At 38.1% G+C, this 25,745-nt stretch overlaps 1 protein-coding gene across 2 annotated transcripts in view; it reads left to right on the top strand.

Annotated features, from left to right (window-relative positions):
* IL1RAP (interleukin 1 receptor accessory protein) overlaps positions 1-25,745 on the top strand; it is a 125,063-nt gene that overhangs the window by 38,914 nt on the left and 60,404 nt on the right. For both annotated transcript variants that reach the window (XM_022569595.2, XM_022569585.2), the window contains exon 2: positions 5,990-6,054. In XM_022569595.2, coding sequence (XP_022425303.1) covers positions 5,991-6,054 — 64 coding nt within the window. In that variant the 5' untranslated portion in view covers position 5,990. The remainder of the gene's footprint in view (positions 1-5,989; positions 6,055-25,745) is intronic.

The following is a 25,745-nucleotide window of genomic DNA, read 5'->3' as shown; positions in this document are numbered from 1 at the left end:
TGGACTTCCTTGCCTTGCTCCTCATGTTAGTGGAAAAACATTCAGTCTTTCAATATTAGATGTAATGTTAGCTGTAGGTTTTTGTTTTTGTTTTTGTTTTGTGGTACGCGGGCCTCTCACTGTTGTGGCCTCTCCCGTTGTGGAGCACGGGCTCCGGACGCGCAGGCTCAGCGGCCATGGCTCACAGGCCTAGCTGCTCCGCGGCATGTGGGATCTTCCCGGACCGGGGCACGAACCTGTGTCCTCTGCATCGGCAGGCGGACTCTCAACCACTGCGCCACCAGGGAAGCCCAGCTGTAGGTTTTTTGTAGATGTTTTTTATCTATTTGAGGAAGTTCCCTTCTATTCTTAGTTTGCTGAGAGTTTTTATCGTGAATGGATATTGAATTTTGTCAGATATTGTTCCTGCATCAATTGATACGATCATGGGGTTTTTCTTCTTCAGACTTTAAAAATACTGAAACCAACCTTGAATTCCTGGGAGAAACTCTGCTTGGTTGTGGGATATCTGTCAATTTGTTTTCTTGTGCTGTCTGTGGTAGGTTTTGTAATCAGAGCAATATTGATCTCATTACGTAAATTGAGAACCGTTATGTCCTCTTTTATTTTCTGGAAGAAATTATGTAGAAGTGACATTATTAATCCTTAAAATGTTTGGTAGAATTCACCAGTGAAACCATCTGGAGCTTAGATATTTACTTTTTAGAAGGTTTCTACCTGCAAATACAATTTCTTCTAATAATATAGGGCCATTTAGATTGTCCATTTAATTTTGGGTGAATTTTGGTAATTTGTGGTTTTTAAGATGTTGGTCCATTTCATCTAAATTGTGGAATTTATGTGCCTAGAATTTTTAGTATTGCCTTATGACAGTTATAATGCCTGTGTAGTGAAGTACCCTCTTTTATTACTGATACTAGTGATATGTGTTATTCTTTCCTTGTTGGTTCTCCTGGTTAAAGGTTTAGCAATTTTATTGTTCTTTTCAAAGAACCAACTTTTGGTTTTATTATTTTTTTCTATGCTTATATTATTTCTGATTTTAAAATCTTTGATCTCTACTCTTCATTATTTCCCTCATTTTGCTTGCTTGATTTAATTTTCTCCTCTTTTTGTAGGTTCTTAAGGTGAAAGATTAGATGATTTTCTTGAGATCTTTCTTCTTTTTATATTGTGAGCTTTTTTTTTTTTTTTTTTGGGAGCTTTTAATACAACAAATTTTTCTCTAAGCACTGCTTTAATTGCATCCCATGCATTTTGGTATGTTGGATTTTCCATTTTGTTCAATACAAAATGTTATCTAATCTCCCTTGAGATTATGTCTTTGTCTCATGGATTATTTAGAAGTATATCCCTTAATTTCTAAGTGTTTGGAGAATTTTCCTGTTATTTATTTATTTATGTATATTTATAGTTTAATTCTATGCTCAGAGAATGTACTTTGAATTCTTTAACATTTGTTAAGGTTTTATCTATGGTGCAAAATATTGTGGTGAATGCTTATGTATACTTGAAAAGAATGTGCTAATTTTTCCTTTTTAGAATCCTCAAAAAGTTGCTCCATGCACTCTGCCCAGGTTTATAGTTACATTCATTAAGACAAAGTGCCGTATGCTTACTTCATTTTACCCAGATTCAGAGCATTCTGTGTCACTTTGCTGAAACTTTGGTTTATTAATAAATATTAGATTCTGAAATATTCTGCACAAGAATCCTTTTATGGTTCAAAAGCTATAAATTAGTTAAAAGATTGATGAAGGAAATAACTCTGATTTATTCTATCTCTTTTTCTGTAAAATGGAGTAATTAATAACTTCTCCTGTGTCCTTCAAAAGCTTGTTTGTCATACCTTAGGTCGGCATAGAAGCAAGACCCACTCAAACTTTATCAGAAAGTTAGAGAAAGGTAAAGGAAAGACCTAGATGGAATTAGGACGCAAGGAAGTAATTTGGCTGCAGGGCCAATTTGGGAATGACCATTTAGGGTTTGTGCCTTGGTGTTTATGTCCAGGTATTCAGTGAGCAGGTAAAAGCAAAGGGTATCTGTCAACCAAGAATGAAGCAGGTAAAGCTTCATGGTTGTAGGAGGTTAATCCAGCTTGGAGTAGGACCTTATAGGGAAAAAAATGCAGGCTCTTGGAACAGAGTGCTGATAAGCACCAGGTTGAAGGGCCAAGCTCCAACCAGGTTGCTGGGCTTCAAAGAGTGCCTATGATCTGATTGTGGAGCTGCATGTGGAATTAGGAAACTGATGGATGAATCCAGTCTTGTGGCCTTGTGAATGCTGTTGTACAGAAGGAAGGCTGAGCAAATGGTGATTCAGAGGTAATACTAGCCTTGGGGTAGCAAACCTAGTTTCAGCCTGTTATCTCCTGGCTCAGTGAGAAAATCTAGTGGTCAGGGCTGACCCAGGGGTAAGGAAATCTTGAAGCTTAATAACCCTAGAGAATACAGACACTAGAAATATTGATTTGCTAGGATAGATGTTAAAGTATATGATAACAATCATTATTAACATCATGGTTTTTTTTTAAAGGTTTTTTTCATGTGGACCATTTTTAAAGTCTTTACTGAATTTATTAAATTATTGCTTCTCTTTTATGTTTTTTGGTTTTTTGGCCGCAAGGCATGTGGGATCTTAGATCCCTGACCAGGGATCGAACCCGTACCCCCTGCATTGGAAGGCAAAGTCTTAACCACTGGACCGCCAGGGAAGTCCCAACATTATGTTGATTGCATAGAACTAATTATGTATTTGAAACTTCTTGCTAGATGGTACAGACATTATACTAGGAAACAACGGCATTAAATATGAGAGAAGTACTAATATCTAAGGGGAAGTGCAAAAATGATCATATAGTAAATAAAATGGATAATGCAGGGAGGGCTGACTTGGGAATTTATTATGTGTAGGGTCCAATCATCTGAAGCAAGGGCAGGGGCTGTTAAACCCCATCACAATAATCTAAAACTAGGTAGTACTTCAGACCATGAGAAACCATGCATTATTAGACAGATTCCCTTGCTTTTCTGACAGTTTCTTCATGTCTGAAAATACCCAGCACCCCATCCCCACAAGAAATAAGAATCAAAAGTGTATTACTGGACTTCCCTGGTGGTCCAGTGGTTAAGATTCCGTGCTTCCACTGCAGGGGGTACGATGGCTTCTATCCCTGGTCGGGGAAGTTCTGCGTGCTTTGCCGTGCAGCCAAAAAAAGAAAAGAAAAAGGTTAAATGAATCAGTCTTCCCAGAGAGGTTTCAGACCAGACACTAACATTGATACCTTCAGTCTGTCAAAACCAGCCTGCACAATCACATTTTCTTTTCAGTCTGCTTTATTCTAATTCATCACAGGGCAGGACTGACCCTGGATTTGTGTTTGCACACAAGTTAGATCAGCTTTATCTTGGTGACCTGACTCCTTGCTGCCTCAAGAATAGTCCAGTTACTCATGGAATTATCAATTAAGACTCTCAATCACATTAATTAGAATGTCTTCTAAGTGTTGCCATAGGAACTCAGAAGCTTATAAACAGGCAAATTGGGAAAATCTAGAGGTGTGAGTCTTTTTTTTAATAGCCAAAAGCAATTTGGAAGGCTGGAGTGCTTTAGCATAGCTGAGTACTGGAACTGAGATTACCCTGCCCTGAATCGGCAGTTAAATGTCCGGTTGCTCTCTGTTGACAAGGATTATACAGAATGATTAATTACTTTTATTAATGACTTGGATGAGGACATAGGTGGAATGTCGATCAAGTTCTTAGATGACACAAAACTATGAGGGTAACAATTATTGTGATGACTCAGGAGCCACAGTGATTATAAGACAGAATTTAGTGGCCATCCATCCAATATGTGCCCGGAAGAATGCTCTCCATAAGGCATAATTTGAAGATCATATCATTCCTCTAATCAGAAACTTTCAGTGATTCCCTATTTTCTGTTTAAATGAAATCCTAAGTTCTTAGGCTACTGTTCAAGGCCTTGCAATATTCTGATCCTAAAACCCCCTGCTTTCCAACAAAATCTTCTATAGTTCTTTTTCTAATACCCTGTGCTTGAGTCAAGCTGAATTATTTATAGACTATTTCCTATTTATGTTCCATGCTTTCCTCTTTGAGCATTATTCTCCACTGAGTTTCTTTTCCCCACATTTTTCTTCTGCCTCAATTCTAAATTTCCCAACCAGTTCTTGCTCAGTTCAAAGCTACCTCTTGGGTTTAGTCTTCTTTGACTGCCTTAGCTGGAGTAATCTCTTTCTTTGGCTAATCTTCAATAGCGCTTATTGGCCCCTCTCTGACTATTTTTACCACATTACTTTGTGTTGCAGTTATTTCTTGTACACATTTTAAGTCCCTGCTAGAGTCTGCTTAGTGCTAGAACTTCCAATAAATCTTTGAATATCCTAGAGTGCCTCTGCGTGTGTATTATTCAAAGTTGCTGTTGCTGCAGTGGTTTGCATGTGGTTTATCTCCTCTACTGGGGATAACAGCCCTGCATCTTGCTTGCCAGTGACCCCTGTGATTATATCATAGTGACTTGTGAACAGAAAGTGTTCAATACATGTTTTATTGAATTAATGAATGACTAATGGAGAGAACTCCCTAGGTTAATGGTATAAGAACTGGAAGGGAATGGTAGCGTTAAGAAAGAGACATTTAATTTCTGAGATAAAATAGTTGTTTAAGATATAACATACTCTCCTGTGATTTGTGTACAATCATGCTAAAGAAGAAGAACAGTAGAGATTTTTGGTGATGTGTGGTCAAGAGAGGTGACAGATGTTGGAAACTTGCATTGTCCTTTAAAGTGACCACACACTCTGGATTGCTTGGACAGTACCGTTTTGGACCGTACCTTTTGGTACTGTCCAAAAGGTACCTTTTGTTTCAGTGTAGTGCTCCTCAAAATGTCCCATTTCAACTGCTGTTAACGTTACCCTACTTATTAAATATGTCTTTGACCTTTTTAGACTACTGGGCTCCTGTGGTTGTGAAACTTGTGACATAGGCTAATGTTTAGGATAACAGACTTGTAGTTTTCCAGGTGTGGATATAAATCTCATCTCTGTCACCTACTATAAATATGGTCTGGACAAGTTACCAAGACCAATGTAAGCACCCAGTATGGCTGTTGTGTTCAAAACAGAGAGTGGAAGTCTTAAGTATGGAATTTATCAGTAATATTCAGGTTTCAGTATTTATAACCCCACAGCAGTTTTATCAGGGGCCAGATATGTCTAGAGTAGTAGGGAAAGAAATATTTCACCGAGTTGTTAAATCTCCAGCCCTTCTGCATTAAAGATCACACAACCAAATATAAGGGCATTGTTCTTTCTAGTTGGCTGTTTCAGCTGGTTATCAACAGAAAGGCTAAAGATCACAGAAATTGGAATTCAGCCTCATCATTCGTCCCTGCGAATGAGAAGATAAGAGCAGGCACAGCAGGGCATGAGGATTATACATTTCCCCTTACTATAAATTCAGAGTATGGTGGACTGCAAACCAAGTCTGAATCCAGTATTTGTAGACTTTCTATTCATCACTAAGAAGGAAAACTGTCTGGATTATAAAATATTTCCAATTGGGAATAAACAAGAGAATATGATGAAGGGTAATGAGAACAAACTCATCTACCAGAAATTCAACTCTGATAAAAAAAATCCAAAAAAATATTTTTTTAGTAGGCAGTTAGAGTTCAGTGATTAAGAGGCCGTTCTAGAGCCAGGCTACTGGAATTTGATCATTACTCTACCACTTTCTAGCTACAGCTTCTTGGGTATGTTATTTACACGTGTCTCAGTTTTCTTATCTGCAATATGGGGATGAAAAAAGCCTATCTTACTGGTTGGTTCTGACAATTAAGTGTGTTAATATTGTAAAATTCTTATAACAGTTCCTAGTCAATAGTCAGCATGCATATGTACGAATATTATTTAAGCACTTGAGAGTAATAAGTACTCTCCTTACCTTTGTATTTATATTGACAGGATGGGACTTCTGTGGTGTGTAATGAGTCTCTACTTCTATGGGATCCTGCAAAGTGATGCCTCAGGTAAGTGAATGTCTTTTGACAATCTATTAAACTGCAACTCACACATAGGGTAATGTCTCAAGTCTTTCTGAAAATGAGTTAAGAGAACATAACGTTGTTTATTTCCACTGACTTCTTTGGTAACATGGAATCTTATATTTGACAGAATTATAGAATTTTGGTGCCAGGAGGAACCACTGATATCTTTCGTCGTCATGGGACAAAGTGCACTGGGGGGAGTGCACTTTCTAATTATAGGAATTTTCCATCACCTTCACATCCAAGCCAACTAGAATCCTATTTCTTCCCCTTACCTCAGGTCCTATGGGAAAAGAAATGACAGTGATGGTAGTATGACTCTGTTTTCCAAACTTGAGCCAGTGGTGGAGAAAGCCTCAGTGGTACCAGTCCACTGATACCTTATAGAAACAAGTAGATAAAGATGGGTTTTTGTCTACTGCTTCCATATATGAAAGAAATAACCGGTCATTAGGCTCATTCTTTCTTTGGATGTTGCTTCATAAGCATAAGAAGAGTCAGCCAAAATCTTTACTGAGTTTAAATAACCAAACTCAGTTATCATGGACTTGGATCATATGACCTCAGAGTTACAGGGGACTTGAAAGTCTGTCCTTGCAGGTCTCGTCTCATCTTCAGAGGTACTGCTCAGAACCATTCTATGGTACCTCTAACTAGTGATCATCGAATTTTAACCCATTATGTCTTTGGACTGATCAAATTCTTAGAAATTTTTTAGTACATATAACTGTAATTTGTCTCATCATATCCATATATTTCTTTGGTTCAACTACTGGATTTAAATAGAAAATACCTAATCCCATGATTCTCTAATTTTAATTCAGGGAACTAAGGTATCTTCATTTAAATAAAAGCTTGCCATGTATAATTTCCCTGAAGACCATGGACCATACTTTGAATATCATTGCTTTATTTCCTCTTCTATGTGACAGGCTGTCAGAGATGTTAAAACAGTGGTCATAAAACCATGACCATGTTGTCCAATACATGCCTTCAACTGTTCTTCACATGGCATGGATTTGAGCCCTCCTACCATCCTGAAGATCTTTTCTGGGTGTGTTTCAGTTTTGCTACACCACTTAAGGCATTTTATTGGAAACCAATAATAGCACTAAAGGAGGGGTATAATTAGGACAGAGTACAGCTCAAAGCCAAGAGAAGGAGCGATAACTTCTAACCTTGTAGGCCCTTGGAGGCTTCACAGAGGAAAGGATATATTATAAGCAGAGCTGATATTCAGCTGGGATGCACTAGTGTACAACTCTACTGGCTGTTTAGACCAGCATCTGTCCTGTTTGAGTGAGTGTCCCATTTGACTGGCCGGTGTCCTGATGTCCTGATTTTTAAATATGCTGAATATGATGCCTGATTGTTGTTTGTTCTTATTTGATTTAGTTCTATCCTTCACTGGTATCTTCTTACAGAGGCCTTCCTTAACCATCTTAACTAAAATAGCCCGGCCAATCACTCTCTATTCCTCTATCCTGCTTTAGTTGTCTTCATAACACTCATTATTTCTTGACGCTATATTAACTCTTTCTTTTTTCTCCTCCTCCTTTTCTTCCTTCCCTTCCACCTTCTTCCTTTTCTTTTTCCTCCCCAACCCCATCCTCCTCTCCTTTCTTTCTTTCTCTTTCCCTCCTTTTCCTCCATCCCTCCCTATTTCTCTGTTTTTAAGCTCCCTAAGGACAGGGACTTGTCCATTTGGTTTGTTACCCAAACACTTGGAGTAAAGATTGACATATAGACACAGAGTAGGAACTCAACTTTTATATTTATACATATATATACATATATCTACAAACACATATATGTAAAATGGATGAAAAAAGTGTCCCTTCACATCCTTTTTTGCCCAAATTGGTTAATTTTATAATGGAACTTGTTTGGATTCATGCCAGCAATTCGTCAATGTGGTTTTATGTTCCCACCTTGAAGGAAAAGGGGGAGATGACCTTGTTACTCTTGTTAGAGATCAATGAAGTTTCAGAAGTTAGTGGTTGGTTAGTGCTGGTGCCTCCCTACTGGTCCTGGCCACGTTGTTTTCTGAATGACCTTTACTGTAATCCATCCAACGGGCCCCCACCCCACCCCCTCAAATGTTGTTGGAAAATGAGCTTTCTACCCAGGAACTGACTCATAATTCTGCCAGGGAAGCTGATTTCTTGAATAAGATAAGTTCTCATACCAGCCCCATTGAGTCACCATGGGAGCAGGAAACATGTTGTAATGCCCTCAGCCCATCTGGCCCATGTTTATTTGCCTTCCTTATGAAAAGGTATATTGTGTCTGTGTCAGTGATGTACTTCCTAGTTGGAGGGAGAGGAACAAAAAGGAAGTGTTGTTGACAAAAATAAAAGGGGCAACTGGCTCTGGGCTATGAGAGGAAAAAGGGATCAATGCACATACTGGGGGATCAACCAACCTCTCGTGCATCATGCATCTTACAACGAGGTAGATGACAGTAGACTGGTTGGTCTTTCATGAGGCTCTTTTTGTGCTTTAGGTACCCATGTTAATGGAACCACAAGATTGATGTGAGGGACAAAGGAGAAATAGCTTTAAAACCTTAAAGCTCTGTACACACATATGATATTAGTAAGAGTTTTGTCTTGTTGCTCTGGACCCCTCCATGTGGACCCTTCTCTTAAGGAAAGCCCACAATTTTAAAAAAGAATCATAACAACATAAGAGCTTTATTTCTATGTGGTGCATTCAAGTGCAGTGAACTGGGCTTCAAGGCACACAATTCTGACTAGAGAACATAGTCTTTCTATAGCAGTACAGTGATTTCCATCTTCACTCAGGAACGTGGCAGCAACACTTCATCTCCAGTGGTGATAAAAGCAGATAATCAAAAACCAACATTTACTTTCTTTTAAGGAATTAAAGCTTGGATAATTATAATAGTGATAATATAATTATAATGTGGTATAGTGGTGATAATAAAGCTTCCTTTGCTGAAATAAAATTCTCTTTGAATTTTACATGTTCTGTGTCATTTAGTTCTCACACCCAAAACAGAGCAGTCAGGATATTTCTTATTTGGATAAGAAAATTAGGATCAAAGTGGCTAAGTGAGCTACCCAAAGTTAAACAGCTAATACTTAACACATCTGTGACTTCAACTAGTTCCTCAGTTCCCAAGATGCATGTTACTTTTACTAAATGCATTCCCCTTGTACTCTACTGGCAGATAAATAATTCAGAAAAAAATATTAAGATCCAAGGGGTCACGGGTTTTGCTAACTGTTAAAGAACCACTCAGTAATATATTTCTGTGTTTTCTAGATAAGAAGTATCTTTACTCGCCCTGCCCCCTCACTTAAGGTGCACCCCCCCCCCCATTGCAGTGATTTTCCCCCAGGAAGCAAATCACTGTAGTGTAAGCTCAAAAGTCAATATTCCTGTTTTTGCTTATTATAGAACTAAACATTTCTAATACTAAACTCAAAGAAGTGCTCCTTTGCAAGAATCCCAAAAGCAAACTTTGACTTGTCACACATTTCTCTTTTGGTGTGTTTCATTGGCAACATGTTAAAAAGTTGAATTGTTTAAGCTGCCTTTAGAGTAGAAATAAACATTTGGAACTTGTGATTCCAAGTTGGGGAGGTAGTTAGAATGGCACCACATATAATATGGTGAATTTAAAAAACACTGCCATATCAAAATTATTTGCTACACAGTCCACATAAAAAATGATAGCAATGAATTTTCTTTCCCAAAGGCATGCGCGCACACACATACACACACACACACACACACACACACACAGATCTTTGAATACAGCTTTTTATTTCAAAGTCAACAAACAGTTGACTGTGTGCCAGGTGCAGGGCTAGATTTCACTCACATTATCATTAACTTCACAGAAAACACTGTGATGCGGATGGGGTGTAGGTATTATACCCGTCTTATAGTTTAGGAAATGTAAAGCCAGGGAGTGGTCTCAGTTAACAGTACTCATGATAAGGTTTCGAAGGCTGCCTTCCCTCCAAAAGCAGAGCTCTTTCTTTTATACAGCATTACCTACCCTTAGGGCTTTCTTCTACTAACGGAGGTAAGATCCCCTTATTTCTTTATCATTATTTTTAAGAAATTTGCAGAGGGTGGAAATAATCGTGTGGCTTATTGAGAGTGAATTACACTATGTAAAATAAATAAAAACATTGTGGCTTACCAGGAATCAAGAGACACTGGTTCAAGTTCTGACTGTTTCACTTCGTGAGCTGTTTAATGACATTAAAGTCATTTAATCATTCTGTTTCACTGTGTCGCTGCATATAAACCAAAACAACCAACCAACTAACAACAGCAAAATAACCATCCAACCAGCTAAACCAACAACAGCAAAACCTCAACCAATTCTTCCTTCTTGCTTTTTTATTAAAGAGCATTATGGGTTGTCTTATACACCATGGACATACTCAGGGTACACTCTTCCTATTATTTAATCATTTCTAATGACAAGTGTTTATCTTACAATGATTTCACTTTATTCTAAAGGTCATGTGTTTGACCATTTCATACTGTAGAAACCAGGGTGAATAAAGGAAGATTCTTATTGTGAGTATCTTACAGTAAAATTTGAGAGAAAGAAGAGAAAATAAATACCAAACAAAATTGCATAAGACGGCAGAGAAAGTTATGAGTCTTGTAGGGTGGTACTGAGGACAACTTCTTAATCAAACAACGACTGCTCTTTTCTAGGAGAAAATATATCTCTTATTTGGGAACAGAATAGTTCAGTTCAGCTGAATTCAGGGTTAGGGTGAAGGCGTTTAGAAGCCAAGCTGGAAAGGTAAGTTAGGAACAGATTGTGGAGGACAGGAATCCTTGCAGGTGAAGGGAATATTTGTGTTTAATGTATTTTAGACATAGTTGGCCAGCTCTTTTTTTTTTTTTTTTTGGTCTTTCTTCTACAAGGATCTATAATATTTTAATGCTGTGAAATGGTTCTTTCAGCTTTTGGTAAAGATTCAATTTGTTGCCAGCACCAGTGGCCTCATGTTATTTGAATATGCTCTTTGAAAAACTCCATACTTGGATCTACTTGTGACATTCAGTCCTGTCTCTGTTGCTCATGGCTGGCCATCCTGAACACACTTCCTTTCTATGCAATTTAGTCCAAACATTTGAAGAATGTGTGAAGAATATAGTTTCATTTTATTCTTAGACCTAAAGGTCATTGGAATTATAACATTCACCCTGATGTCCTATAAATGTTTCTATGTTTCTTCTTCGGAGCAGGTATCTTCACTTTTTTTTTTTTTTTTTTGAGCTGCATTGAAAGACACTGATGTTTATTTTTAAGTTACTTGTACTTCCCAAGGGTGGGTATTGAAAAGAGATTTGAGTACCACAATTTATTGGCCTGATGCTAGCTTTGCAGTTATAAATTCTCTAGAGAGGCTTCTTGTATCACAGCGATAATTCTATGTTTAGAAAAATGACCTGATTCTTCCATAACATGTGTGAGTTAAGAGAAGCCGCTATCTTTGCAGGGAATACATGGGTGTATATGGTTATAAGTGACAATATCTGGCTTATAAGACAGTCTTCTGCACTTTGAATCGCCTTTGTTTCTGCGTTCCCCCCTCCCCAATATTTGTTTCTGCCATATTGAGATGAGCTTCATAGAACCAGATGACAATCTGATTATCAGTGACTCACTCCTGGGCTAGTTCTCACTCCTTTTATTTCACTACTTTAAAAATTCCTTTTCTATTTAGTTGATGAACTTCTTTAAAAAATAAAATTATATCTACCCTTGAGATAACAACACAATAATGACTTTATTCTAAAATCCACTCGGTGCTGCAATCATTTATTTTTGAGGGACAGAGAAAATGGACACATTTTACACATAATATGAGACCCTCAGTCAATAACTTCAAGTACCTGCCATCCAAACCTATAAAAGCAATATACAGAATTGCCTTCCTTTGTCTTTCTCAGTTTTAGAGGCAGTAGGAATAATGAAAATACAAGGTGACTGAGAAAATAAGAGAAAAGAGACAAAGTAATCACACACTTGATAATCTAGACTTGGCTGAGTCCTGTTGTTTTCATGAATTTCATTTCTCCTTCTGCCACCAGAATCAAAACTCTTGGTAAAGCTGTACATTATTGAGAAATAAATACCACTTTCCTACGGTGTTTGTCAGTAGTGTCTGGAATAATAGTTTAAGGCTCTTTGCCCATCATCTCATTGTTTTGTTTTGTTTACTTCCGAGATGCTTTCACATTTTTTGAAGTACTCCTTGAGGTATGCAGGAGTGTCCATTTTGATATATAAACCAAGGTACTGATGTTTGCATTTTTCCCATAACTTATATAACAGAACATTGTGGGCCTTTTAAAGTCTGGGCTTTCCATGCCAGCGAGAAGGACCAACCGAAGAGTATTTGCCAACTATGCTTCCTCCGTGGAACCTGTGTAGATATTCAAGGGGAAGGAAACAGAGAGGCCATCCATCAGTTACTCGTAGCTTTTCTATATAAACGTAACTCTTTATTAATGTAATACCGTGGATTTTATTTGATTCTTAATTGCTTGCATACAACTATAGTTGAAATATAGGACTCTATTATTGTTAAAGCAAACACAGATATACAAATTGTTTTTCCCAAGCAGATCTCAACCATTATCAGCCATTATTTAACATAGCTTTGTTTGCTCTTTTTTACTTTGGGAAGAAACCTTTAATCCTTCACCATGGACTTGTTTGCTGTTTAAACACATTACACCTAATAGCTTAAATTGATGCACCTGAGTTAATTCTGTCCTTCCCTAGATCCTCTGGGACTTCAGACTGCCCCAAAGGTCTCTTAATGAACTAATTTTTGCTTTTCAGATAGAAAGCATTACTTTTATCTTCATAGTTTTCTAATTTGCTTTGGACTCTTTGATCTATTTGGTCCCCTGAGGAAAACAGAATTTCTCTTATGCAAGACTTTTTCACATCCATGGCTTGCTTCTAAATGTCTTTTCAGCACTTTTAAATTGTCCACTCAAGGTAAAGGAAAATAAAGAGAAGGAGTGGGGGTGAGGAGAGAAGAAGAAAGAAAAAGGAGAGAGGAAGAAAGAGAAGAGATAGTGATAGAGATAGAGACAGGGTGAGAGAGAGGGAGATACAAAGAGAAAGATAGAGGAGATACAGAGAGAGTCTTTCCACAGAGGGACTTTGCTGCATTTGATGCAAACCCCGGAATATACTTTTTCAGATCATTAAAAAAAAAACTTTTTTAAGTACCACAGTTAAATACTCTCTTTTTTTAACTGAACTTTGCATTGGATGGTATCCTTTTAGAAGAGTTCGGTTTTGTTTTGTTTACCTTCCGACTCTTTCCTTTCTTCCTAGTATGTTAAAATGATGAGCTGAAATAGAAGCCTTAAGTATTATAGAAGTTTCCTTGTATCTAGTGTACCTCTAGCCAAGAGAGCCATCAGCATCTTCAGGATACTTGTATCATGAAGGAAGTATACAGCAGAGATGGTGGAGGCGTAGAGCTGTGCATGGCCTTCATGATACTGAAGGGAGAGGCGATGGCAGGCAAGAGTGCACCCTTATGCACTCTGCATACATAAGGTCTAGGGCAGAAGCATTATGCTGGTTGCAACTGACACTGAGCTGTAAAATGTCTTTCCTTTTAGCAATGTATTGCTGGAGGCTCAGTAGAAACCCAGCTCGTATTTAGGTCTAAGAGGAGGGTGTAGCTTTGTTTGGAGGATAATTGAAATAATGGAAAGTGTGAATATAGCAATTAATAAATGGAAGTGTTGGAGGAGTCCCTCCCACTACATACAATATTCTTCATGAGATGCTAAGCAGGATTTCAGGAAGAAAGTGAAGACAGGGTCTTTGTTCCTGGTTGCTTTATTAAAGCAAGCTCTTAGTTATCTCACCTTTATTACTCTAAATATCCTGTTATTAAAAAAATGTTCTTCCTCTTATCTACAATGCAGTGATAGTTGATGACTGCAAAATAGCCATGAAGCATTATACAATACTGAATTTTTTTAATGACTAAAGGAAGATCATGTTAAGCTAAGCATGGCTTTAAATATCTTTTATTCGAATTCTCTTTAAATTGGTAATAACTATATAGTGGAATGTGTGTGTGTGTGTGTGTGTGTGTGTGTGTGTGTGTATAATAAAAAAAGAAGGAGGTGAATGAAATAGCATTAATTGAATCAGGGAGTAGTGTTTGTGTGCGTGTGTGTGTCTCTGTGTGTGTATTAATATAAAATATTGCATAAATTTCTGAAGAGCCTCATAAGATAGAAATAGATGTTTTCATCTGTCTTTACCAGTGAGGAACTCCACATTCAGAAAGGTGAATTAAAAAGCTAAATTAACAGCTTACTATAGCTATTATAAGTAGTAAAACTTGTCTACCTGATTGACTTTAAAATGCATGCTATTCGCTCAATACCACGCTGCCACTGAATTCTTTATGATTAAAACTCTTCCCTTTCTAAATATGCCAACCAAAGCTATCAGTAATTGATGATACGGAGCACACACATTTGAAAGGAAACATTCAACGATTAAAAAAACAGAGAACATAGGATGTAATTTTTCATGTTGCAAATACTATTTCAAATTGATTTGTTCCAAGCTTCCTGAAACATATACAGTGTACTACAATTGTGTACATTAGATAATATACATTTTTCCAAGGTTATAAAAAATTTCTTAAGGGAAAGCAGTTCTTAACAAGACTGCAGATGGATGAAGGAACAGTGGTTCAGTGCAGATGCAGCGGGTTTGAGTGGAATGGGAAGCTGTTAACTTTAGTATGTGGCAAGTTTGCTTTGGCGTTATTCATTTGGCTTCCCCTGTGGCTAACTCAGAGATATTGACTGTAACTCCCTGTCTTCTCCTTCTTCTCCAACTACAGAGGTTCCGTCCCTCTTGCTAGGTGTCTAGGGACTTTGTAAATGATGTTTACCTGTGGCTCAGAAATTTTTTGGTACCCAACAGTGTATAGCTTTAGAAAATTATTTTCAGTCAAAAAATGCCAGGTTTTTGGGTTTTTTTGCTAGCCTTTGGTGGTGATTGGGTGTGAATTTTGAAATTTGATGGTGGATTTACTGCACGTTCCATTTTATTTCTGGTGGGGCTGGAATGTTTCATCTTTTTCAGAAACTATCGTTTCTGTGTGTGTGTGTGTGTGTGTGTGTGTGTGTGTGCGTGTGTGTGTGTGTGTGTGTGTGTTGGAGGACAGAGGGAACAAACATACCCACTGAACTGAGAAGGCATCTTGAGGCTGAAAACTGAGGCAGGCAGCTCCATATAATCAATGGATCCGTTTCTTATAAGTAACTTACAAGGTGGGATCAGGTTTGGGTGGACAAGTATTCAGAAGCATTCACAGCTGCTCTCTGCACCACCGAGGGGTTATAGTTAACCTAGGGTAAGGAGTTAGGTCATTGGAAACAGGACATGCATTCCTAAGTCAAAATTCATGAATGGGTAACTAGTCTTGTGGGTTCCATGAATACGTCAGCAAAGGTTTTCATCATTGTGTGGGGACTAACAGAGCATAGAGGCCACCTGATCCTAATAATTATGAAGCAATATCTATTAACTACAAAGCCTTTGACTACAGAGAAGTGACTCACTGTACAGTACAGTCCTGGGTAGGGTCAGCGAAGGACAGGAGAACCTGTAAGGGCCAGAATGGCGTCAGTTATGCTAACAGCCAAACACTGTGGCAATAAAACTGCTAGAATAACTGTTATCTGGATTCAGCAAGTGTGCAAAAGTTTGGACAGGGGGCATTATCCCTGATCCATACCCAGTGCAAACTCTCCAGAATCACAAACCTGAAAAAGTGTTCAGGTTTAATGCACAAGTCCTCTTTAATCCCAGGGAAATCTGTGTTTTCATAGGCTAGTTATCCATTTTAAAGCATGCAATACTTTTATCACAGAAGGATAAGTATTTCCCTCCTGTTTTGAAAATGTACCTTTGTGACGTAATAGAAACAGGTCAAACATCTACATGACGTCCATATCTAGGGTAGGTGGTCCTTCATGACTAGATGTGGAACCCAGCTCAGCAGATGTTTCCTGGGCATCTGTACCACAGGGGATGTAAAGAAGATTAAGACACTTTGCATTCATTCATTGTCTATCAGTATGTGATATACACTGTGCTTGCCTGTATTTATTGGTAAACAAGACAGAAATGGTATCTGCCATCATGGAGCTTAGTCTTGGGGAGGCTGTAGGACAGAAGAAAATAAATAAATAAGCACATTTTTAAAAAGTGAAGATTATCTATAGGGCATTATACTGATGGAAAATAATAGGACAATACTCCCATTGTTGGGTGGTTGAGAAAGTCTATTTGAGAAGATGACATATTCTATTGAGAAGTGAAGGAAAGAAGGACCACCATGCAAAGCAGAGAGAAGGCAGTGGACGGCATGTGTGAAGGCCCTGAGCCATAAGGATCATGACACCAGTATCTCTGGAGCTTCAAGAACTGGGGGAAGCTTTCAAATATACAATTCAGTGTTATCAATTATAGTCCCCATGCTATACATTATATCCCCATGACTTACTTATTTTGTAACTGGAAGTTTGTACCTTTTGACTCCCTTCCCCATTTCACCCACCCCTCCATCTCCCACCTCTGGCAACCACCAATCTGTTCTCTGTATCTATAGACTCAGGTTTTTGTTTATTTTATTTTATTTTTCCACATATAAGTGAGATCATGTGATGTTTTTCTTTGTCTGACTTATTTCACTTAGCATAATGCCCTCAAGGTCCATCCATGTTGTCACAAATGGCAAGACTTCATTCTTTTTTCATGGGTGAATAATGCAATAATAATATTATATCTTTTTTATCAATTCATCCATTGAAATTGCTAAGTGAGTAAATCTTTTTTTTTTTAATATCTTTATTGGAGTATAATTGCTTTACAATGGTGTGTTAGTTTCTACTTTATTTTTATTTTTTTAACATCTTTATTGGAGTATAACTGCTTTACAATGGTGTGTTAGTTTCTGCTTTATTTTTATTTTTTATTATTTTTTTAAACATCTTTATTGGAGTATAATTGCTTTACAATGGTGTGTTAGTTTCTGCTGTATAACAAAGTGAATCGGCTATACGTATACATATATCCCCATATCCCCTCCCTCTTGCGTCTCCCTCCCACCCTCCCTATCCCACCCCTCTAGGTGGTCACAAAGCACCGAGCTGATCTCCCTGTGCTATGCGGCTGCTTCCCACTAGCCATCTGTTTTACATTTGGTAGTGCATATATGTCCATGTATAAATCTTGAAAGTCCTCATCATAAGAAAAAAAATTGTAACTATGTATGATGACAGATGTTAACTAGACTTACAGTGGCAATCATTTCACAGTATACACAAATATCAAATCGTTATGCTGTATGCCTGAAACTAACATAATGTTATATGTCAATTATACCTCGATAAAAATATTTTTAAAATTCGCACACACACACAAAAAAAAAAGAAAAAAGAAAACTCTGGGGGAAGGGGCCTGAGATGAGGAGGAAGAGGTAGTCAGAGTCCAGGGCCTATTACGGGTGTTATTTCATTTACCTTCATGCCACAAAAGGTCACTGAAAGGACTTGAGCAGGTCCCTGACACTATCTAGTTATTGAATGTTCACGCTACCCACCATGTCGGAAATAGCTTGGAGAAGATTTCAATTTCTCTCAGTATGGTGGACAAGGTCCCCTAAACAACCCTTTTCCTGTAAAGCAGCTAGAAATGCTGCATTTAAAAATAAGTGTCTTGCTGAGTTGGTAAGAAATTCTCGGAGGACAAAATTGAAGTGAAAACACGAATCCAGAAAGAAAGGAAGCCAGCTCTGCAGCTGGCGGTTACCCAAGGTAGCATCCAGAGTCGGTGGAAAAAGATGTATTTAAATGCTAGGACATTTGCGTAATTTCTATAAAAATAAAGTTAAATTCTTACCTTATTCCTTACCCCCAAACAAATCTCACTTGAATTAAATATTTAAATGTAAAAAAATAAATTAAAGCCTAAAAGTACTTGAAGAAAATATATGCAAGTGTTTTTATAATGTGGAGGTAGAGAAAGCCTTTCTAGATATATCATCAAGGGTAGGGGCCATTAAAGAAAATTAGATATATTTGACTACATAAAGATTGACAAAATTAGTGGAGCATCAAAATATTATAAGTTAAAGAATGAATGAAAACTTGGGAAGATACAGGTATATGGCAAATGGTTAAGTCAGTACAACACAAGGAGCTCTTGCTCACAAAAGAAATCCTTCCAATGTAAAGTATACTCTTTGAAAAAAATGAGAAAAGATTTTTAACTAGAAGTTCAGGCAGTTCAAGAAGAGAAAAACAAATGGATCATACTAAAAAGAAGTCAAGTTCATGAGTAGGAAGATAGATGCAAATTAAAGCAACAATGAGATGTCATTTTTCACCCATTATATTAGCAACAATTAAGGAGAACAGTCCTACCTAGCATTAGGCAGGATGTGGTGATCTAATGACCAAGTGTGGTGTTATCATACCACGTGGGTAAGAGTGTCCCTTGAATAGGCTTTGTGAAGGGCACTTTGTTCGTTTCAAAGACACCAAAGTGCCTCCCATTGACCTTGTAATGAACGTTGCACACATATATCCTAAAGAAATAATCAGAGAAGTGCGTCAAGCTGTATTCACAACTTTTTTTCTCATACAGTTGTTCAAATAGGTAACATTGGGCAAAGCAACGTAAATATCCATTGATAGAGGATACCAAAAAAAAAAAGGAGAATATTGTTGAGTCTTCAAAAATATATATTTATATTTGTTGATAAAGAAATGACTTTATGATAGATATTTCTGTTTAAAAACAGGTACCATACAGCAGTTTTTTAAAGTCTGAAACCCTTAAAAACAGTGGCAGTTGTTTGCTGAAGCTAGATTGCAGTGGTTTATGAGAGCCATTTGTTCAATTTTCAGGAGTTATGTGAACCAGCTATTAAATCATTGCTAGTTTGAAACTGGCCTTGGTGAGAGTATTTACCCTATGGAAATTAATAAACAGATGCTGAAAATCAACCCCCGCCCTGCCCCAACCCTGGTTTACCACACACCACTGTGTGCATGTGTGTGTAATTACATACGTGCGCACATATAGAAAACCTTCCATAGAATACACCCAAATCTTACTGGTGATTATCTTTAGAAAGTGGAATTATGTTTGAGTTTATTTCCGCCATTTAAAAATAATTTTGTATCATCTGAATATATTACGATCTAATTATATGTATAACTAGAAATATAGAGTAACAATTTTTGGAAGTAAGAAGGAATGAAGACCTGAACCTTTGGAGTGCTTGGGATGGTAAGCAAGGGGCAATTGTGAGATATTCTTGTTTAAACATTGGTTCTTTGTTTCTATATTTAAAATGATACGTTAATAACTTGCATAGAACAGAGATAATTTCAATATTCAGGAAATGCCCTTGGTAAACTATCAAGTTAGATGATCTGTGAGGGAAAAGTGATATTACTCTTGAATTTCCTGCATTATAAGTGTGGCTACTATTTGTGTATTAGTTAGATATGTAATGTCATAAGATGACAATTAGCCACCCCAATTTTTGGAAGCTGAAATCAGTGAGTTCTCGCTTCTCCACTTCAAAGTTTTCCAATACTGGATACTCAGCCCAAAAAGTAGTTATGTACCCTAATTCTTGCCTGTTGTATCTGCTCATTTAAACATTTCAATTGATTATAGGCAGTTTTCTTTTCCTTCTTTTTTTTTGTTTTAAAGACAATCAGTGCTACAAAGTATACTCAGCCAATTGCCAATATTTCAGTATCTGTAGACATGGTTATACATATGTTAAACAAATGAGTACTTCTTCCTTCACCTGTCAGCATTCCTTCATTTCTCTATGCAATAAACACACATACTATTGGGCTTATAGTATGTGCCAAATATTGTTCATATTATCATTATATCAACTAATCATTATAGTGATGAACAACATCATATAGTGTTTTATAGTTTAAAAATGCTTGCATTCTATGATCATCGGGAAAATGATAAATCATATCATTATTCTTGTTTTGCAGATAAGGAAACAGAGACTTGGAGAGACTAGGCGACTTAGCCATAGCCATAAAACAGTAAACAGAAGAACCAGAGAACCAGGACACAAACCGTTGTCTTGTACTCCCAACCTATTATTCTTTTTCCTGGTATACCCAGGGGATTCCAACCCTTTCACTACTAAGGACATTATTTATTTTATATTTTTTCTAAAGACTCCATGTGTCGAAAACAGTAGCAACCAGTCATGTTAGCAGTCATCACTACATCTGTGTTAAGAACATATTCATCACTCAAAATAGAAACTTTGTATCCATTAGCTGCCATTCCACATGACTTCTTTCCCCCTTCCCTCAATCCTAAACAACCACTAATCTACTTTCTTTCTCCATAGATTTGTCTATTCTGGACATTTCCTAGAAATGGAATCATATGTAGCTTTTTGTGACTGGCTTAGAATAATGTTTTCACTTAATGTTTTAAAGGCGCGTCCATGTGTAGCATGTATCAGTACTTCACTGTCTTCTAGTGATGAATAATTCTGTTGTTTATCCATTCATCACTGATGGGCATTTGGATTGTTTTTACTTTTCATCTATTATGAATAATGCTACTGTGAACATTTGTGTACAAGTTTTGTGTGGACATATGTTTTCATTTCTCTTGGGTATATACCTAGAAGTGGAATTGCTGGGTCACATGGGAACTCCTTGTGTAACATTTTGAAGGACTACCAAAGTATTTTCCAAAGTGACTGTGCCACTGTAAATGTCTTTTGAAGTATGGAATAGCAGATGCGTCTCAGGCTGTGTATGATAGATACCACAGCCGCATTCCAGGATGGTTCCTTAAGGTTAACTACATTGCATCATAAAAGAAGAGATCATGGTGAATTCAGAGGTCTTCCCAGGACTCACCCCCCCTAATCTGGGATCTAGGAGGGGAACATTTGAGCAGTTCCTTTATTGTTAGTGTAGCAAATTTAAATCTCAGTGCTATGGGAGCTCAGAAAATGCCCTGGATAATTCACAATATGTAATGTAGAGAAAAAGAAATCCTGGACTAGAGTCAAATTTGGCTCCATGTGACTCTCTGTCTTTATAAAATGAAGATGATACTATAGGCCGTACCTACCTCGCAGAGTTGTTCTGGAGAATCAGTGAGATGTACACTTCAAAGTTTCCCTGTAACCAGCAAAAGCAAGTAGGGGAATCAGGTACTCAGTTGAATAAACTTGAAAACTGACACCATGCACTGGCACATGGGTAAGCACCAACTGGTTTCCTTTATTATGAGATTAGGATTGAGATTTTTGTACTTGAAGGTGGGTGTTTGCCCATAAGAATCTACATTTCCAAATGCAATTAATCTCTTGTCAAAGTCCCTAGCCAATCACTGATCTGTTTTCTGTTTCTATAATTCTGCCTTTTCCAGAATTTTATACAGACAGAATCATATGAGACTGGGCTTCTTTCACTTAGTATGATGCATTTGAGATACATCCACATTGTTGAGCATATCAGAAATTCATTCTTTATTGCCGAGTAGTGTTCCATCGTAAAGATAATACCACAGTTTGTTTATTCATCAGCAAGTTGAAGTTCATTTGGGTGCGTCAAGGTTCTGGTGATAATGATTAAGTCTGCTATAAACGTCTGTGTATAGGCTTTTGTTTGAACACGAGTTTTCATTTATCTTTGGTAAATACCTATAACTAATATTGCTAGGTTGCATTGTAAGTATATATTTAGCTTAATAGGAAAATGTCAAACTGTTTTCTAAAGCGACTGTACTTCATTTTGCATTTCCATCAGCAACAAACGAGAGTTCCAGCTGTTGCATATCCTTGTGAACACTTGGTATTTTCCACTTTAAAAATTTTAGCCATTCTAGTGGGTGTGTAGTAGTATCCTCTGTGATTTTTTTTTTTTTTTTTTTTTGTGGTACGCGGGCCTCTCACCGCTGTGGCCTCTCCCGTTGCGGAGCACAGGCTCCGGACGCGCAGGCTCAGCGGCCACGGCTCACGGGCCCAGCCGCCCCGCGGCATGTGAGATCCTCCCGCACCGGGGCACGAGCTCGCGTCCCCTGCATTGGCAAGCGGACTCTCAACCACTGCGCCACCAGGGAAGCCCTCCTCTGTGATTTTTAATTGGCATTTATCTAATGACTAATGATTTGGGGCATCTTTTCATATGCTTATTCACTCTTTGTATATCTTCTTTAATAAAATGTCTGTTGAAATCTTTTATCCCTTTTTAAGTTATTTGTTTTCATATTGAATTTTGAGAGTTCTTTATATATCCTGGATATGTCCTTTATCAGATGTGTAATTTTTTTTTAAAGAGGCAGCTTTATTTTATTTAATTTATTATTAGCTTCTTTTTTTTTTTTTTTTTTTTTTTGGCCGTATTGGGTCTTCGTTGCTGCACTCAGGCTTTCTCTAGTTGCAGCGAGTGGGGGCTACTCTTCGCTGCGGGGCACAGGCTTCTGACTGCAGTGGCTTCTCTTGTTGCAGAGCATGGGCTCTAGGCATGCGGACTTCAGTAGTTGCAGCACGTGGGCTCTAGAGTACTAGGGCTTCAGTAGTTCAGTACTAGAGCTTCAGTAATTAGTTGCTCTGTTGCATGTGGGATCTTCCCAGACCAGGGGTGGAACCCCTGTCCCCTGCATTGGCAGGCAGATTCTCAACCACTGCGCCACCAGGGAAGTCCCATCAGATGTGTAAATTTTTAATTTTTTTTCTCATCTGTGGCTTGTATTTTGCTAAACTTTAATTTTTCCAGTTATTTTCAAGTCCTATTCTTCGGCCTGTCACTGAATCTACCACTATTCTCTTTTTCACTCTGCATGTTTACAGAGATTCTTGGCTTTTTCAGGCACGGTGGGGGGGTGGGGGTGGGGTGGGATATGAAGATGAAAAGGACAATTGTCCTATTAGCAAGGAAACTTTAGGTAGTTGGAAAGAGAGTCCAGATATCTAATCGTCTATAACTCACGGGCTGATGTTCTGAGTACCATAAGGGATGTATAGACAGTGTGCTATACTACAGAGCATTGCCATTCATTGAGGTTTCTGGTTATTAAAATATTTTGAGCACAGACTCCACGAGAGAGAAGCAATGAAAGTTCTGGATAATTAAATTCCAGAAACTGACATAAAGTGGCTGCCCCCCCTACAACCCCATGTATGATCAGTGATGATAGGGGGGCTGGGGGATGGAAAAGGAACAGGCGCTAGGCAATGTCTTTCTCATCTTGGTAAATCACAGTCGTCTAATCCAACACTTGTGGAGCTAGAGGACCACCTCAGAAGTGATTAGCTTCACTGCCTCCACATCCCTGGAGACCAGGTTACTGTAATTGTCTCTTTTGTCATCATTTGTGGTTTGTATAAGTAAAAGCAGAGATAACAAGTGGATAAAGAAATTTCATTCTTGACACTTGTGGAGGTGCATGTGTGTGTGAACCATCAGACAGCCTCAGGGAACACAAACGTATTTCCCAATCCAGTCTTCATCTGTGCCATCATTATCATTCATATGTGTCACTCATAAGTCAGAGTGTCTTACCCTGTATAATCCTAGTCTCCCACCCTCATGCTTAACTAAACCACCCCACACTCTGTAATCTGACCCCAGGTGATTGACAGACCAGTTATGGCTCCCTTGCCCTCCCTGCCTTTACTTACAAGGTTCCATCAGCCTGGATTCCTCCCTCTGTATCTGTCAGCACACATTTTATTCATTTTTCAGGCTTAAATCAGATGCTATCTCTTCTGTGAAGGCTTCACTGAACTCCCCACCCTCCCCTGCAGTCAGAATTAAGAGCTCCTTCTGCCTTCTTATGTCACATTGTATCTTCTTCTTTTTCGCATTTACTTTATTTTGCTTTGCGTTGAGATGAATTATTTGGCTGTCTACCCTCTCTAGATAGTGAGACCTTTGAGGGCAGAAACCATGTCTTCCCTGTGTCTTTATCCCCCCATTGGAGCTGATTATAAGCTGTTGAATGTAGTAGGTTCTCACCGAGGGTTTATTGGTTGAAAGACATGGCATAACCCACCGTTCCCCCTTGCTTTGTGAACCAGACAGAAGAGGTGTCTGAGTGGCTGATAGTTGTAACTGGAGGTGACAGGGTGATCTGATGTGTCCTAAGCAAGTGGAGTCTTGTTTCCCTCGTGGCTGTGATTATGCTCTCCTGTCTAGAATAAGAAAAGGGTGATTTGATTTTGAGTAATAAGCAACCCAGTTCTAACTGTGTACCGTAAGTGCCTTCCATTGTTCTGCTTAAGGTGATTTTCTACCAGCATGAAATGTTCTCCTTCCCAGACAGTTGATAGACGAGCTGAGTCATGCCTGACCACATTTAATAAGAGAGAGGAAGCTAATACCTGAGGGAGCTGCCTTTGAGGACAAGCTGACTTTTCTGACTCCTCTGCTTTTTAAAAGTGGGTGTTGTGAGAGAAACTTGAGCATGAAGATAGCTTCAGAGTCTCCACTGGAAACAAGACTACATGATGACACTCTAATTCAGACAGATGTGATCTGCCCCACTGCCTCTTGGCTGTGATATGTGTCTTCTGATGCTGGAAACTGCTAATCATGGATTTTATGCTCCTTATTAAAGAGACTCATTCAGTTTGTTCCACTTTCTATTAACAAGTGCCCACCCACTCCCACTCTTGTCCTTGAAAAACTGACTTGATTTTATATTTTTAAGTTTCAGGCTAGAAAACACGGTTGAAGTTAGCACTGATTATAAACCCATCATATTATAGAGATGGAAAGGGTTAGAGATCGTCTGGTTTTACTTCCTTGTATTATACATGAAAAAATAAAATCCAAGAAAAGGGAAGCTACTTGGCCACATTCATGGTTAAATTTTAGATCCTGGAATGAGGCTGATCTGTGTTAGAATCCTTCTCTCTCACTTACTTGCTGTTGTTAAATGATAAACTGGGGCATATTAAAATTTTTAAATTTTAAGAGGGTATTTGAGCAAAAATCGATGCAAATTGGGCAGCATCAAACTGGACATAGTTAGCACTCCACAGAGGGGAGCCAGGGCCAAGACTTCTGTGGAGAAGAGGTGGAAGCAAGACAAGGAAAGTATTTGATTGGCTACAGCTTAAGTGGTTGCATTAGTTGAGAAAGTCCAGTTGGCTGTTTGTGAGTGATTGTCCTTAGGTTTCAATTTTCTTGACCTTGAAGCATTCCAGCTTAGGTTTTGGCTTGCTTAAGTAGGCTTCCAGGACATTACAGCCACCTCAGTCTAATGGCCTCTTTGTTTAGTTAATTTAACACTGTGTAATCCTGCAGATACTCTTTTACTTATCTAAGGCCCCTGTTCCTCATTTGTTAAATGCGGACAATAATAAAACCATCTGAAAGAGTTGTTATGAGAATTAAAAGAGACAATAAATGTAAAGCACTTAATACCTGGCATATGGAAAGCATTCAGTATTAGGTGGTAATTATGATAATAATGGCGGTCTCACTGGCAGAGTTAGTGCAAGAAATCAGGTCTCCTGATCCTATGTTGTTATTCTCCATAAAGAATACTACTAGATGTACCTCAGGAACTCTGTTTA

Source organism: Delphinapterus leucas, chromosome 4 (genome assembly GCF_059928025.1).
Source record: "Delphinapterus leucas isolate spDelLeu-1000000601 "Yukka" chromosome 4, BTC_Dleu_Yukka2, whole genome shotgun sequence".
NCBI lineage: Eukaryota > Metazoa > Chordata > Mammalia > Artiodactyla > Monodontidae > Delphinapterus > Delphinapterus leucas.
This window is presented reverse-complemented; position numbering and strand designations above follow the sequence as displayed.